This window comes from Clupea harengus, unplaced genomic scaffold (genome assembly GCF_900700415.2).
Source record: "Clupea harengus unplaced genomic scaffold, Ch_v2.0.2, whole genome shotgun sequence".
In the NCBI taxonomy this organism is placed as follows: Eukaryota; Metazoa; Chordata; class Actinopteri; order Clupeiformes; family Clupeidae; genus Clupea; species Clupea harengus.
The window spans coordinates 35,001-49,336 of NW_024879987.1; the positions used below are offsets into that span (position 1 = coordinate 35,001).

The 14,336-nt window shown below is 46.0% G+C and overlaps 1 protein-coding gene across 1 annotated transcript in view; it reads left to right on the plus strand.

Moving 5' to 3' along the window:
• Nucleotides 1-12,814, plus strand: part of LOC122131061 (dedicator of cytokinesis protein 4-like) — a gene marked incomplete at its 5' end in the record, with an annotated part of 45,389 nt that extends 32,575 nt beyond the window's left edge. Inside the window, 13 exon segments of the mRNA XM_042705965.1 lie at nt 1,126-1,209; nt 1,904-2,023; nt 2,701-2,822; nt 4,399-4,519; nt 5,308-5,389; nt 7,617-7,726; nt 8,074-8,146; nt 9,373-9,489; nt 10,832-10,896; nt 12,046-12,103; nt 12,106-12,271; nt 12,273-12,394; nt 12,397-12,814. Of these exon segments, the coding sequence (XP_042561899.1) occupies nt 1,126-1,209; nt 1,904-2,023; nt 2,701-2,822; nt 4,399-4,519; nt 5,308-5,389; nt 7,617-7,726; nt 8,074-8,146; nt 9,373-9,489; nt 10,832-10,896; nt 12,046-12,103; nt 12,106-12,271; nt 12,273-12,394; nt 12,397-12,530 (1,374 nt within the window).
• Between the last annotated feature and the right edge of the window lie 1,522 nt (nt 12,815-14,336).

Genomic DNA, 14,336 nt, shown 5'->3' on the forward strand with positions numbered 1-14,336 from the left:
TCTCTCTCTCTCTCTCGTTCCTTTTCTGTATATCTTTCTTTCCTCCTCTCAGTTCTGTTTGAAAGGATGATTTGAAAGAGTGCTTTTGAGTTTTACTTATCCATCATATTTATCTGTGTGTCTGTGTGTGAGTGTGTGTGTGTGTGTGTGTGTGTGTGTCTGTGTGAGAGTGAGTGTGTCTGTGTGAGAGTGAGTGTGTCTGTGTGTGTGTGTTTGTGTGTGTGTGTGTGTGTGTGTCTGTGTGAGAGCGAGTGTGTGTGTGCTTTTTGTGTGTGCCTCCTGGTGTATGAATATATATTTTTGTCTGTACGGTATGTTTTTTTTGTCTGGGTGTGGGTGTGTGTGTGTGTGCGTGCAGACAGGAAAGTGGTATTCAAATTCAAACACCCAAATCATATTTCAAAGTAGCATCCTGTTGTCTACTCCATCTCTCCTTGTGCAGTACAGTGAGAGGGCTATGTGTGTGTGTGTGTCCTTTGTATGTGCATGCATGTGTGTGTGTGTGTGTGTGTGTGTGTGTGTGTGTGTGTGTGTGTCTGTGTGTCTGTGTGTCTGTGTGTGAGGGTGAATAGTATTTTTAAAGGGATGTTGTGGCCTCACCACTCAGAATGCTGCGTCTCACACAAGCCTTGGGGCGGGAAGGGAAAATACTTCCTGCAAGTGCTATTGTTGCTACATCTTGCTATTGCTATGTGATTACATGTTTCCTACCTTGATTCTCAGCATGTAGTCTAGTTCAAGAAAGACGATTAAAGATGTGCACTTAGTCTCTCTCACTCTTTCTCTTTCTCTCTTTCTCTCTCTCTCTCTTTCTCTCTCTCTCTCCCACAACACACACACACACACACACACACACACACACACACACACACACACACACACACACTGAAGTATATATGTGCACACACTCTTTCTGACGTAAACATACAGCTCTCGGGCGGGTGTAAAACATGAGCAGTGCAGATGTTTGGCCGTGTTAATTATCACTTGGCTGAATGTGTGAGGGACACTAAGGCACTTCTGCAGCACAGGGTTTAGGTGCCAGTGTCACACACCTGTTCAGCCTGCTTCGAATTCATGTTATTCTTTATTTGATTCTATTTGATGTTTTTTTTCTCCCTGCAGGCGTTCTTCGTGAAAGATTACATCGTGAATCACCCAGAAGACGGGGATAAGATTGGGCGACTGCGAGAGCTCATGTTTGAACAGGTCTGTGCACTGCTGGAGCAGCAGCAGAATCTGACCAGACAGTCCACTCAACACTCTCTCTTTCTCTCTCTTTCACTCTCCCACTCTCACTCTCCCACTCTCTCTCTCCCTCTCTCTGTCTATCTCTCACTCTCACTCTCAGTCTCACTCATAAACCACAATGAGAATATAAAACTGCTAAACTGATCCCAGTACAGCTGTAATGGACATCCACTGAGTATAGATATCAACCTTTGCAGTGATGTAGCGATGAATGGGGAGGTTGTAGTTTTGTAGAAAAAAGGCTCAGCGATATTGATCTAGAGAGCTTGTTAAACACCTTTTGATAGTTCAGAACTGCATGGTTTGATCATATAACTTAATTTCATTTCATGATTAATACATCTAGAGTAGACCTTTGAGGTGCATCATCATGGTACATCCATCATATCCATCTTCCTTCCTGAGTAAAAGGAAAACGTAATGAAAAAGTATCTCATAGATTGGCAGTACAGCAGTAGTCAGGAGTATAGTACCTGGGTTTTATTTCTGGAAATCGTTGTTGTTTTTTTATCACTGAATATTGTTGCTGTTTTTATTGCTCTATGTTGTTTTTTGTGGCTGAATATTATTGTCAGTGTAGTTTTTGGGGTTTGAGTATTGTTGCTATTTTAGCCCCGCTAACCCCCTACTTCCAAATATTTGTGACCCTCAGGCCCACATCCTGGAGTTTGGCCTGGCCGTGCACGAGAAATTTGTCCCCCAGGACATGCGGCCCCTGCACAAGAAGCTGGTGGATCAGTTCCACCTCATGAAGTCCAGCCTGGGCATTCAGGTGAGCTTACTGCACTCAAGCAGCCCCCGTAGGTAGCACCCGGAATCGGACCGGATCCGGCCAAGATCTGGCTCGCCTCTGGTGCGGCTCCCGTGAGAAAAATGCCATATCTGTGTCTGGTCCGTTGCTATCAGCGTCACTGTTTTCCATGCCGGGATAAGGGCAAATGGCTACTATATTTACCCCTTAATGTATCCCTATAGGACACATTAAATAAGCTTTCACTGGTACAAGTCCCATTCTGTATAACATATACGTAGCTCATAAAAGCAATCAGTTGCTAAATATAATGAAAACAAACAAAACATTTTAACTAGATAATATTCGTATTCGTTCATATTTGTATTGTTGTCTGTAGCGATCCATCTCTCTCTCTCTTCCTCCCTCAACCCCCCCTCCCTCTCTCTTGTATTAAGGCTTTATTGACAAGAGTTATTCTGTTGTCAAAGCTTGTACAGACACATACATATATAGAGATAGATGAATTATAAATTACAATAAAAAATACTGCTTTTAATAATCATCAGTTGTATATACAAAGAAAGAAAGAAGAAATACACAATAAAAAAATAATAATGAGATAATAATAATAATATTGGAAAAAAAGGAAGGATAAATACATATAAGTGAAAGTACTAATTAGTCTCTCTCTGTGTCTTTGTCTCTCTCTCTTTTAGGAGTTCCCTGCATATGTTCGTGCCAGTCCCATCCATTTCACCAACGGAAGCCCGCGCACCTGTCGGAACTCCGCCCCCAACATCATGTGCCCAGAAGGAGGTCGAGTGGTGGCACGACGCAGGTGGGAAGGAGGAGACGTGGGGTGGGGACGGGCGGGCGGGCGGGCGTTCTGTCATTCTCTCTCTCTTTCCCTCACTCTATTTCTCTACCCTACCCTCTCCAACCCCTGCATTGCACAACATGCAGAGTGTTAGCATGAGGTGGTTGCTAATCACTGAAGTCGTTAAGGCCTTGCCTCCACATGTTTTTAGATCTTATGTCACTGATACCAACTCTGAAAGACACTGACTGGTCCATCAGTGATGCTGCATCTCTAGTGATGAGCGCTTCTGTAGTCCTGCATCTCTAGTGATGAGCGCTGTTGTAGTCCTGCATCTTTCCTTTCAGCACTGTAGGATGGTGGATGATTACTATGGATACTATGTGTTTGGGTGTCAATTAGAGGAGAGGGTGCATTCATGCTTACCTCCAAATGAAATGAGTCACAGATGCACCGAATCAGAGAACACCCCGTCCACCCCCACCCCCCTACCCCCTCCACACAAAAACAATCCTCTCCGTCGCATTGTTGCCAGAGCAACGGCGAGAAGGCAAACAGTGGGAAACATTAAGTGCTGTTTGCAGTGTGTAGCTTACTTCACTCCCTGTGGTTTTTTTGTTTTTTTTTTCCCTCCTCTCACTCCCTTTCTTTCCCTCCTCTCTTTTCCTCTTGTCTCTCTATCTCTATCCATCTTTCTCTCTCGGCCTTTGTCTTTCTCATGTTTGATGGGACATTACACGCTTGTGGCGACATTAGACATTTTTGAGAGCTTAGGCACCATTTCAGACAGTGTCTGGAAGGCAGCAGCAAATCAATGCATTCTGGTAAACAAGTGTCAGCTCTCATTAGGTTTTAAGACAGCGGTGTGTCTGTGTATGTGTGTGTGTGTGAGTGTGTGTGGGTGGGTGTGCGTTTGAGTGAGTGTTTATGTGTGTGTCTGTCTGTCTGTCTGTGTGTGATGGTGCTGCTCTGCTGGTGCACATGGGGCTCAGTGTGTGTGTTAGTGTCCACTGACCCGCATTCATCTCTCACATGTGTCCCAGACAGTGTGTATCTATGTGTGTGTGCTTGTGTGTGAACAGACTCAGGAGAAGTCACGCAGTCAATGCCCACAAACACCAACTATTTTTGTATGACACAAACACACACACACACACACACACACACACACACACACACTCTTCTTTAACCCATACGCACATAAACATGTTTAACCTTTATCTACACATACAAGAACGCTTGTAACCTTCATGTATACACACTTGGAAACACACAGACACTCATTTACACACACACACACCAGTGGCCCCAGCTGCTAACCGCTAGACTTCTCAGCCTCTGTAGATCTCAGAGTATTTGTGTGTGTGTGTATAAGGTGGATGTGTGGATGTGTGCTGTTTTATATGAAAGAAAGCGTAACTTAGCCACTCCTAAGGTGTGGTGTGGACATGGCTGCAAATATTTCCCCTTACATGCATGTCTCCCTACTGAACACAGCATATATGTCATGTGCTGAATGTGGCAGTACTAAACATGTCCATGTGTGTGTGTGTGTGTGTGTGTGTGTGTGTGTGTGTGTGTGTGTGTGTGTGCGCAGCCCTCTTACCTACCCGGCAGTGAACAGATACTCGTCATCGTCGCTTTCCTCGCAGGCCTCCAACGAGGTGAGCAACATCACGGGCCAATCAGAGAGCTCCGATGAAGTCTTCAACATGCAGGTGAGCGAACACAAACACATACACAGACACACACACACTTACACACACAGACACACACACACACACACACACACACACAGACACACACACACACACAGACAGACACTCACACACACCCATACACACACAGAGGGCATACACACACAGACAGACACACAATGGTTTTTGTGATCAGGGATAATGGGCCATCAGCTGACCTCCGATTTATGCTCCTAAATTGCAGTGATCCTTTTAAAAAAACAAGATCTGTCATTTTAGGCAATTTCATGTTCTTTCCTGTATTTATCTCCCTGTTCTCCCTCTGCCTCACACACTCGCTCTCATCTCTTCCCTTCTCTCTCTCTCTCTTCTGCTCCCTCTCTCTTTCTTTTGATCTCTCCTCTACTTGCCTGTTCATTTTCAGTTTTTCTGTCCCTCTCTTATTCTTTTCCTTTCCTTCCCTTCCCTTTTCCTCTTTTTCTCTGTCCCTTCTCTTTCCTCTTATATTGTTTCCCTCCTTCCTGTGTCCCTATATCTTTCTTGTCGTTCCCTCTCTCTTTCTGTGTTTTTCTCTCTCTCTCTCTCTCTGCTATGTTACTTTCTCTCTCTCTCTCTTTCTCTCTCTCTCTCTCTCTCTCTGTCTCTCTCTCTCTCTCTTCTCTCTCCTATTCATAATTAGTATGTTTTATTGGCATTACTGTGCAGTGCAAGATGTTTTCAAATCAGTCTACAAAAATATACAGTTGTGTACAATAGGATAAAAGCAATCAAACAAACAAACAAACATCAAATTATCTGTCTGTCATCAGCCAAGCCCATCTACCTCGAGCCTAAGCTCCAATCACTCTGCGTCTCCTAACGTGACCAGCTCCGCGCCGTCCAGTGCCAGAGGTAAGATTCTCCTCCTCCTCCTCCTCTTCCTCCTCCTCCTCCTCCTCCTCCTCCCCTTCTTCACCACCTCGTATTCTTTGTCCTCCCCTCTTATACACAATCAAGATCAAACACACACACACTCACACACACACACCAAGGAGTCGGTTCACTTTCACACGTGGTGGAGTTGCACACAACAAAAAATACACTCTCTCTCTCCCTTTTGCTCACGCTCTCGTTCACTCTTTCACACACTCACACACCCACTTCAGAAAGCAATACTCTGTTAAACTTCCAACAGGTCCCTAGCACTTACACTTGTGTCTAGCCCATTAATGGAAACTGCAATATGCATATGCTCTTATCCTGACCATGTGAGCCCTCTTGGATAAAAACATCACGTGTTAATATATAGGTACATACATATGTGTAGTTCGTAATGCAACCATCCTGTTCCAGGGGACATTCTGTAGGCTGGCGGTGTGTTCTAACCCTAAGCTGACCTTGCAGAGTAGTGATTGGCTGAGTGGTGTGGTTGCGTTACTCCCATTCAATCATCCTTAAGCAACAGGGAAATGCTCTAATGTGTTGTGTGATTGTCTTATCTCTTCACACACATACACACACACACACACACACGCACACACATACAACAACACACACACAAACGCACATGTACACACATACTCAGAGAGAAGTGGAGTAAGAGAGAAGGGAGAGAGAGAGAGAGACTATGAAGGTTAGGATAAGTGAAGATACACAATGTTGTTTAGTGGGAGAGAGCATCTCTCTTTTGTCTTTGTGTGTTCCAACCTCTGTCAGACCATCAGGCATAGAGAAGCAGAGTTTGCACGTGTTAAGTCAGAAGTGTTCTTCCGCAGCCATGGCTACGTTTGGGTCCACAAGACACACACATTTCATCACCAGGACGGTCTGCGCAGACCTGCATGCAAGTTTAAAAGCACTGGAGTCAAGAGTCAAGAGAAAACAAAATCCTTTAACCATATTTATTCAGTTAGCAGACGCTTTTATCCAAAGCGACTTACAGTACAGATGCACATTTTCATTAGTATGTTTGCTCCCTGGGAATACAACTACTGGAGCCATGATTAGCTTTGTTTATTTCATGCTTTGGCAAATCATAGTTCATTCGATTACCAGCGATGGTATTTTAAAGTAAGTAGCTATTGCTATTTAGGGGCAGATAAATCCACAGACTTAGATACAGATCTAAATAACAGTCTTTGTTGTAAATTCACACAATGTAGCGGTATTTATTTCAAACCCTGTGATTGAGAGATTGAGCTTGTATGCTGAGATTTGTGTACGCAACAGCAAAACTAGTATACTTCGGAGACAGTATACTTAAGCTTACTTAAATGACCTTGGTCATACTGGTGTCAGTAGTGTGATGCCTTTAGGCTTTGAGTAGTGTGATGCCTTTAGACTTTGAGTAGTGTGATGCCTTTAGACTTGGAGACTTTGAGCATTTACTGCTGTGGCCAGAGAGGGACCGATGCTCATCGCAGGCAGGAGACAAAACCCCTTACATGTGTGTGCATATAAAACCCATCTCCATCGAACTGTTTCTCTCACATAGACAGATAGACACAAACACAAACACACACACACACACACACACACACACACAGACACACACACACACACACACACACACACACACACACACGCATGGCCACACATGGCCACACATGCTCACACCCTAAATGGCCCTCCTGCCTGGTTGTCTGTCGTACAGAGAAGTGCAATTCTCACCTCGGTGGGGGGAGGGGGGCGGTGGGGGTGCTCATCACTGCTGTCCTTCATGGGCTGGTGGGGCAGGCAGCCAGTTTCATGTCCACCGTGTGTGTGTGTGTGTGTGTGTGTGTGTGTGTGTGTGTGTTTGTTTGTTTTCTTGGTGACCATGGGTGTCTCTGTGGTTGTTTTGTTGAAGGAGTGGGTGTGTGCATCTGCGTGTTTATTTGTGTAGGTGTTTTTGGATTCACTTGCTTCTTCCGTGCGTGTGTGTGTGTGTGTGTGTGTGTGTGTGTGTGTGTGTGTGTGTTGTTTGTGTAGGTGTTTTTGCAGGAGATTGTGTATATCTCTGTGTGTGTGTGTGTGTGTGTGTGTGTGTGTGTGTGTGTGTGTGTGTGTGTGTGTGTGTGTGTGTGTGAGGGGGGGTATAGAGGAATATGTCTTCCTATGTGCCTAGGGTTAACCGTGGTTCTCTGTCATGGTCTCCTAGGTTCCCCCCAGCTGCCAGACAAACACAAGCACTCACGGGAGAACGCCTGCCTCTCGCCCCGAGACAGACCATGCAGCGCCATCTACCCCAATCCCCTGGACCCCACACAGGTCAGATGGTCCAGTCCAGCTGGGAGGAACACACACTCACACACATCATATACATGCAGTATGAGTCCAGGAATTATATGAATAGCAGTCTTAACTGTAACTGTACGATACTATACCATGCTGTACTATTTTACCACAGTTCCATATATGTATATATTTTATATATAATATAATATTATATATATTTATATTACATGTAGTGGTGATTCCAGACCCGATGACACTAGGCACACATGCATGTGTTTGGATTTGCATGACCCAATATGAAATATTTAGTTGAGTTGTCGTGTGAAATGATGGGTGCGGTTCTAGTTGTTCTGAGTCGTTCCGATCCTTCTGTTCCGTAGAGGATGAACGCACACCAGATGGGGGATTCCACGCTGCCTCGTAGTGAGCCCAACATCTCCACCCCTGACAAAGGTGAGCTGGCACTCATCTCACACACACACGTGCACCCAACATACACTCTCGCACACATACACACACACCCACACATACACACACACCCACACTCTCGCACACATACACACACACACACACACACACACACACACACACACACACACAGAAGTATACACACTTAACATCAGCCATCCTAGGCTCTACAATTGAATCACTCTAAACTACCTGGAGTAATATGTGCAGGACAGCATAATCATGAACTCACTGTTGGGGAAATTTAGTTGCTGTCAGCTGATCATGTGACAGATTATCTCCAGAGGACCCTCCCACTCCTGAACATCGTTAGAGATCCCAGCAGAAAAGAAAGGGAACGTGTGTTTCTTTGGCGTGGAACGTGTGTGCGTTTCTTTGGCGTGGAACGTGTGTGCATTTCTTTGGCCCGGGGCCTGTCCGTTTGTCATACCTCCAAGTGCTCATCCATCTCTTAATGTAAAGTAATCTTTTGATGTAGAGGTTTTGGAACAGCACAAGTCCCTTAGGAACACTGTAAAGAAATTCAAGCCAAATGTTTATGGGAGAGAATAGACAGAACCGCAGTGTGTTTTTAATCTCTTCATTCTGCTCGTCTGATGCAAACGTGACATAATTTGACATATCCCTGAGAGACTTGTAGAATCCTTTTCATTTATTCCTGATTCCTGTCTCACTGAAACACACACACAAATACACACACACATCACTTGACTTGCTCTCTCTGAACTGACACTGGTCTAGACAAGTCTTGAGAGAAAAAAAGAAAAAGAAGAAATAAGGCAACAAAATGATAGTTTCAGTATAATAAAAGTGTGAGCATTCTGGCAGTAAACTCACCTCTCCTAACACATCGAGATGTTACACACTAATGACACACACCTCTGACACACACACTAATGACACACTATGCACTCACTTATCTTTACTCTACTGTCAATTTGTTCACCTTGACCGTGAAGCATTTTGGTGTCGACTGCTGATGTTTTTGAAATGTGCCTTGAAATAAAAACAACTCGACTCTTAAGGGAAGATAAAACCTTCGGCACACCCAGAAGTGCCAGCAGAGATGTCAGGAATGGGCTGAATCGTTTTCAAACTTTGAAAAGGGCTGGGTTTTGTGGTAACACATCTATGCTGGAGAGGAAGGGTAATGTCTGCTGGTGTGATGACTGTTTGACGTGCACCTCTCATACGTGTTTTGTACCCTGAAGTGGTCAGGCCTGCCGCAAGTAGCTGGAGTCTTGACTGTGCTAAAGAGGCCAACACACTGCCGCCAACTCCTGACAGGTTCTTAGGTCCCCCTATCCCTCCTAGGCCACCGTACACAGGTAAAGAAAACCGTTAAAACAACAAAATCAAACGACTCCGACTTTCCGACTCTCAGACGCTGAACTAACGTTTCTCTTTTTTCGACTTTTTGACTGAGTTTCTGTCCTCCTCCGCCGCCACTCTTCTCCTTTTTTATGTCTCTTTCTTCTCTGGAATGTTCCTCCTCCTGTTTTTTTTTTCTTTTTTTTTCTCATTTCCGACTAATTCCAATTTTCTGGCTGTTGAGGATTTACTCTCCCTCATCACCAAAGTCTTACCAGCGACAATTAAGGTTGGGGGAGCGAGCCTGCATCTCATTTGTGCTGCTGCTAGTCCGGCTTTGGCCGCGAGAAATGTGGTTTGAAAATCACCTCGACACCCGCTGGTCTCCCCTCCCTTCAAACGGATCAGCCAGGAAGACATGAAGGGACGCACGGGGAGGAATACTAATAAAAAATGGAGTTTTAAATATGACACAGGAGAGAAGAAAAAAAGCAACTCTTCTTGAGGATTTCTCTCTTTTTCTCCTCAGCCTTTTCCTTCGTTCTCTCACACCCCCGATTTCACACTTTCACAAAACACATACACACATACACACACTAACACCATACACCTTTTTCTCAAGTCTTGTCTTCTCTCTTTTCCCCTGGCTCTCACACCCTCTTTTCTCTTTCACTTTCTCTCCCTCTCTTCCCTTTCCTTCCCTCTCTCTCTCTCTCTCTCTCTTTCTCTCTGTCTCCTGTCCCACTCTTCTCTCCTCCCTAATCCTGGCGTGTCCTTTCCCCTCGCTAGCGCTCAGCATGCCACTAACCCTTCCTCTGGTTTGAATCTGCACCGCGCCTCTGGGCCTCATTAACCGCCACATGTGCATTAGCCGCCTGATGTCACACACACTGCACCTAATGTCCTCCTCCAGCTTGCCGTACTTGGGTCCGAAAGCTCATGCACAGCTCCCGCTGGACACACAGAGTTTTTATTGTGTGTGTGTGTGTGTGTGTGCGTCTGTGCGTGCGTGCGTGTGTGCGCGTGTGCGTGTGTGTGTGTTCTCCCCAGCCTTGTCTGGTGGAGTGGGCAGCCAGGGCATTAATAGAGCACATTGCCCTGAAAAAAGAACAGCTGCTGGTGTTTAAGCAGCTTAGAGAAAGAGAGAGACTGTGTGTGTAAGAGAGAAAGAGAGAGTCTTCTGGCGATGCTTCAGCTTTAATTCTTCACTTGGCTAAGGGTTGCCACTGATGTGGAACTGTGTGAAGTTGGGAAGTTATGACTGGACAAGAGCGCCGTTAGTCTAGTGTTTAAATGCCTGTCTCTTTCTTTCTCTCTCTCTCTCTCTCTCTCTCTCTCTCTCTTTTCTCTCTTATCCAGTGGGCTCTCCTGCCAAGAACACAAGATCACAGTCCCCCATCCCAACGTTACGCTCTCCACAAAAGGTTTGGTCTCCACTTTACTTTATAAACACACACACAAGCTATGGTGTTTCCTGTTGTGTTGATTGTTGCTGTGTAGTCCTGGATCACCCACAAAACAACAGCAGGCACTGTTGTGTGTGTGTGTGTGTGTGTGTGTATGTGTGTGTACTTACACAGTGCCTTTATCGCTGTGTGTGTGTGTGTGTGAATGTGTGTGTGTTAGGCAGGTGGAAAGGTGAAGCCCTGGGGTGTCAGCGGGGAGTGTTCTGTCTGTGTGTGTGTGTGTCGACGCGGGCGTGTGTGCGTCTGTGTGTGTGTTTGTGTGTGTGTTACAGGACAGCATGCTCTCAGAACAGACTCACTTGCATGCTGGGTGACAGAGAGCTGCCCGTCAGGACTCTCTGTGAGCAGTCAGCCATGGCCCACTCCAAACAAACACACACACACACACACACACACACACACACACACACCAAAGTGAGTGAGTCAGATCATGCTGAGCTGTCCCTGGTCTGTCAACAGGAAACTGACAGGCGGTCCCATAAATATAGAATTTTAATGTGAAATATGGACATCCACCCACTGTAATATGCATTTGAGTGTGTGTGTGTGTGTGTGTGTGTGTGTGTGTGTGTGTGTGTGTATATGTTTGGTATTCAGCAGAGAATCCAGTCAGTCAGTGTGACTGGAGGTTCCAGCTCTGTTACTAGTTGACATTAGAGGAGGAAAAGAGGGAAACTTACACAGTGCCTTTATCGCTGTGTGTGTGTGTGTGTGTGTGTGTGTGTGTGTGTGTGTGTGTGTGTGTGTGTGTGTGTGTGTGTGTGTCTTTGTGTCTGTGTTTGTTTTGTGTAGGTTTGAGCATAAATAGGTCTTTGAAATGGTAATAAATGTGCAACGTTTTGTTTGGTGTATGTTTACTGTTGTGTGAGTGTGTGTACTGTATAATATGCGTGTCTGTATGATGGTATACATATACAATTCTTGTATGTATGCATTGGTGTGTGTTTCTGTTAAACTATTTATTGCAATTTGCATGTGTATGTGTTTCATTCATTAATATATTTATTTTGGCCGTGTGTGTGTCCCTTTCTGTGTGTGTGTGTGTGTGTGTGTATGTGTGTGTGTGTGTGTGTGTGTGTGTGACCCCTTCTGTGTGTGTCTCCAGAGCTCAGCGCCTCCCTTCACCCCTCGCCCACTGAGTGCCAGTCGACTGGCCTGGTGTCCAACTCCCGGCGCTGTCCGGCAGCTACAGCAGTGGCATCTCCTCCCTGAGCCGTTGCAGTGTCTCGGAAGCTTCCGGAACCGAGGGCCCCCCACCGGACCGGGCTCGGTTCGAGCAGCGGTCACGGCGACGCCGGCCCACTCCAGCCCCCCAGCACCCTGCTGTCAAACTCGGCCTCCAGCGGTCTGGACGAGCTGGGTCCGCGCCGCGACAGCAAGACCCCGCCTCCGTACAGCGTCTTCGAGCGCTCCAACTCCCGCCGGCCCGTGCCCCTCCCCCACAGCCTCTCCGTGCCCCCCAGGTGGACCCGCCAGCACTGCCCCCCAAGCCTCACCAGATGCGCTGTGCCAAGCCAGACGCCGACCCTCGGCGGCCCCCCATCGAACCCCCCCGTCCGCGGGCCCTGCCCAGAAAGGTATCCCAGCTCTAGGGGGGGCATTTGGGAGGAAAGAAAAGATCAAATAGTTGCCATTTTTTTGCACTTTCGAGAAAAAAAGTTCATGGATCTAAACTTGTTCCCTGAAGGTCACCTGATAAAACTGGACCCATGGAGAAGTACACACATTTAGAACACGAAGCGCAACGGAACCGTAGTGATCAGGCTGTACAATTCTGCACTTTCAGCTTGAGGACAGCAGCACCATGCAAAAACGTCAAAACCACACTCAGTTTTTATTTTTTATTATTAGGGCAGTCAAAAACCAAGAAGAAAAAAAGGAACAATTGGCTTTTTAAATAGGTGTTGAAATCCCAATGTGTGTACAGATTAGTGAGTTTCCAGACAGATTTTTTGCCTTAAGTGTCAGACGCAGTCTTTTGATTGATGGAGCCATGCGGGTCTCAGCATCGGCTGTAGTTTTGTCTGAAATGATTTATAATGGTGCTAGCAGTCCTCTCCTATTCATTCCTGCACAGCAGCACACGCCTGACCTGATAGACCACTGAAGCTATTTTCGGCATTACTTCTCCCCCCCACGATTACAGTTTTTACGAACACACCAGTAGCACAGTGAACACTGCTATCGAGTCATTTGGCTTTAAATGGCTTTAAAATCATGTGGAGGTGGGGGTGGAGGGGTGGGGGGGTTTCCACAAAAGAAAGAAAGTAATGCACCTGGAGAAACAAGGCCTCTGAACCCATCAAATGATTTTTGTCCTCCTGGAGTTTGAGCAGCGTGCTGGGGACTGTTCACATTTCCCCTATAATCACACTTGACTGAACAAAGCCCCTTGCATGGGGGGTCATGTCATAACTCATAACCCCCCATTCACACAGAAAGAACGTCCACATCCCCCCACCCCACCCCCCAACTATTGTCGCATGATGTGGAAACCGAAACGGACTTGATGAAAGATCTGCTGGACTCTCGTGCCAAAGCAATGGAACATGCAGTGGTGGAACTGAGGGAGATTGGGTGAACAGAAGGAAGCAGGTCCTTACGCGTGTGTGTGTGTGTGTGTGTGTGTGTGTGTGTGTGTGTGTGTGTGTGTGTGTGTGTGTGTGTGTGTGTGTGTGTGTGTGTGTGTGTGTGTGTGTGTGTGTGTGTGTGTGTGTGTGTGTGTGTGTGTGTGTGTGTGTGTGTGTGTGTGTGTGTGCGCGTGCGTGTGTGTGTGTGTGTGGGCACGTGCACTTGTGCACTGGAAGGAGAGAATGCAGTCTTGTCCTGCCTTAGAGTCGGCGCTGTTGATTATTTGATTTATTTCTCAGTTTTTAACGATTCAACTAATTTCAGTGTCGCTGTTATTTTATGATACTTGGGATCAAAATGAGCACAAATCAGATCATGGCTATAAAAAACCCTGTCTTTCCCCTTTTCTGCTCTCTCTCTCTCTCTCACGGCCTCTATGGGTGTAGACTGTACCCACTGCACAGCATGTCATGAAGGACTCTCTTCTAGTTTTTCAACCCACTGCCAGAACTCTAACACACAAGTGGCTGACACCCATGCTGATGACATCTCACTCGGAAACACCGGATTCCTCAGCAGTGATACAGCTGTGCATATGTTTAGTTCACTCTGGTCTCCTCCCCTGTTTAGCTAAACAGGCCATCCTTGTCAGTGTCTATTATTTTACAGTGATACGGTCATCACTCGGGGGCTCGTCCAGGAGTTCGTTAGTCAGTGGGTAATTGATGTTCTGCACATCTGTTTTGTACATTTGTAGAGGAACATACTGATAACTAAACTCAATTCCATTACTGTTTTGTTTGTATTCATTTTAAAGAAATTAACTG